At 46.3% G+C, this 2109-nt stretch overlaps 1 protein-coding gene across 1 annotated transcript in view; it reads left to right on the top strand.

The window, feature by feature from the left end:
* The window catches only part of LOC106527830 (bromodomain-containing protein 3), a gene marked incomplete at its 3' end in the record, with an annotated part of 18938 nt that extends 17910 nt beyond the window's left edge, over window positions 1–1028 (top strand). Inside the window, 3 exon segments of the mRNA XM_014022824.1 lie at window positions 50–232; window positions 414–646; window positions 730–1028. Of these exon segments, the coding sequence (XP_013878278.1) occupies window positions 50–232; window positions 414–646; window positions 730–1028 (715 nt within the window).
* Window positions 1029–2109: the final 1081 nt, after the last annotated feature.

Genomic DNA, 2109 nt, shown 5'->3' on the forward strand with positions numbered 1-2109 from the left:
GTGTGTGTGTGTGTGTGTGTGTGTGTGTGTGTGTGTGTGTGTGTCTCAGGACGTGTTCGAGATGCGTTTCGCCAAAATCCCCGATGAGGGCCTGGAGGTGTCGGTCCCGTCCACCACGCCGCTGGTCAGTAAAAGCACCGCCTCCTCCGACAGCAGCAACAACTCTTCCTCTGACGAATCGTCAGACTCCGAGGAGGAGCGAGCCACGCGATTGGCCGAGCTACAGGAGCAGGTTGGTGCTGCCGACCAATCACAGGTCAAGAACATTTCAGTTTCCTTCTTTAACGTTGTTTTTTTCGTAGATTAAATTTACCGAAGCGTAGAAAGTAAATTCTTTCACAATCCGTGGTTGGGTGGAGGTGCAGCCGATTGGCCGCAGGCGGCAGGTGTTGATTATCAGTGTCTCCCACCAGCTGAAGGCCGTGCACGAGCAGCTGGCCGTGCTGTCGCAGGCGCCCGTCAGCAAACCAAAGAAGAAGAAAGAGAAGAAAGACAAGGAGAAGAAGAAGGACAAGGACAAGGACAAAGGGAACAAGGTTAAGATAGAAGAAGAGAAGAAACCCAAGGCTGCCGCCCAGCAGCCCAAACCAGCCAATCAGAAGAAGGCACCGGTCAGGAAAGCCAACAGCACGGTAACGGCCACCAGGTACGAGCTGTCTGAGAACGCCTCGCATTAGCTGTGTTGGGAGGGTTTCCATCAGCCAATCAGAGCGTGCCGTCTGTTTCCAGGCAACCGAAGAAAGCCAGCAAGACGCCGGGCGCCGGCTCGGCCAACGGGGACGACGGCGAGGAGTCGTCCCTGCCCATGTCGTACGACGAGAAGCGGCAGCTGAGCCTGGACATCAACCGGCTGCCGGGGGAGAAGCTGGGCCGCGTCGTCCACATCATCCAGTCCCGAGAGCCGTCCCTGAGGGACTCCAACCCCGACGAGATCGAGATCGACTTCGAGACCCTCAAACCCTCCACGCTCCGCGAGCTGGAGCGCTACGTCAAGTCCTGCCTGCAGAAGAAGCAGAGGAAGTTGATGCGTGAGTACAGGAAGGGGTCATAAAAACAAAACGGAACCAGATTTAAGAATAAAACCATCTTTTATTTTGAAAGTAAAAATGGGCGGAGCTTCATCAGTCTGTAACATATGGGCTGTGTCTCAGTTCATGGTCTGGGTCCTCATGAGTGCTCATTTGTCGGCTGCAAACGTCACTGCCCCACGCAGAGTACTGTCCCAATTCAAAGGCTCCTCCTAATGCAGCCGACAAACTCTGGAAATCTGAGGATGCATCAGTGTATCCTCACCTGCCGAGGATATCCCAGCATTCAATGCACCGGCAGCAAAATAAACAGAAATGAAGACGTTGAGTTTTTATTTTTTTAATGAGTCGGCGTAGTTAAAGTCATATTACAAGATTAAAGTCAACATTACGAGATTGAAGTCAACATTACGAGATTGAAGTCAACATTACGAGATTGAAGTCAACATTACGAGATTGAAGTCAACATTACGAGATTGAAGTCATAACATTACGAGATTGAAGTCATACTACAAGAAAAAAGTTGTAATATTCTAGCCTTTACATTTAAAAGCCTGCAGTTATCACTGCATTAAAATGAGGAATGTTGTCAAGTTGTTTTTCTAGTATTGCTATAAATAAATAATCTTTTAGCACATTAGCATCAAATTATCAGTAGCAGGACTTGGAAATTGTGCAAATGACTATATGATAAACTGAAGCTGTAATTAATGGATGCATTGACAGATTTAGTTACGTAGTTTATTTGGATGAAATCATATAAATCTTACAGAGCCCCAAGTCATCATGGACGACTTTATAAACACAGACACATGGCTGTACACGGCAGGTTTGAGGGAAATGAGGAATGGAAAATAGACATGTCATGTATAGAGCTGCCACAAATGATTATTTTTATAATTGATTAATCACAGATTATTTTTTCGATTAGTCGACTAATCAGATCATACATTAATTGAAAATAAAACATACAGCTTATCACGCCAGAATGTAGCTGCTATTATAAAACCATCGTTAGATTTTAGCTATATGCTAACTAAAAATAATTGCTGTGGAAGACAAGTTCTGCTCTGCAGATATT

Source organism: Austrofundulus limnaeus, unplaced genomic scaffold (genome assembly GCF_001266775.1).
Source record: "Austrofundulus limnaeus strain Quisiro unplaced genomic scaffold, Austrofundulus_limnaeus-1.0 Scaffold343, whole genome shotgun sequence".
In the NCBI taxonomy this organism is placed as follows: domain Eukaryota; kingdom Metazoa; phylum Chordata; class Actinopteri; order Cyprinodontiformes; family Rivulidae; genus Austrofundulus; species Austrofundulus limnaeus.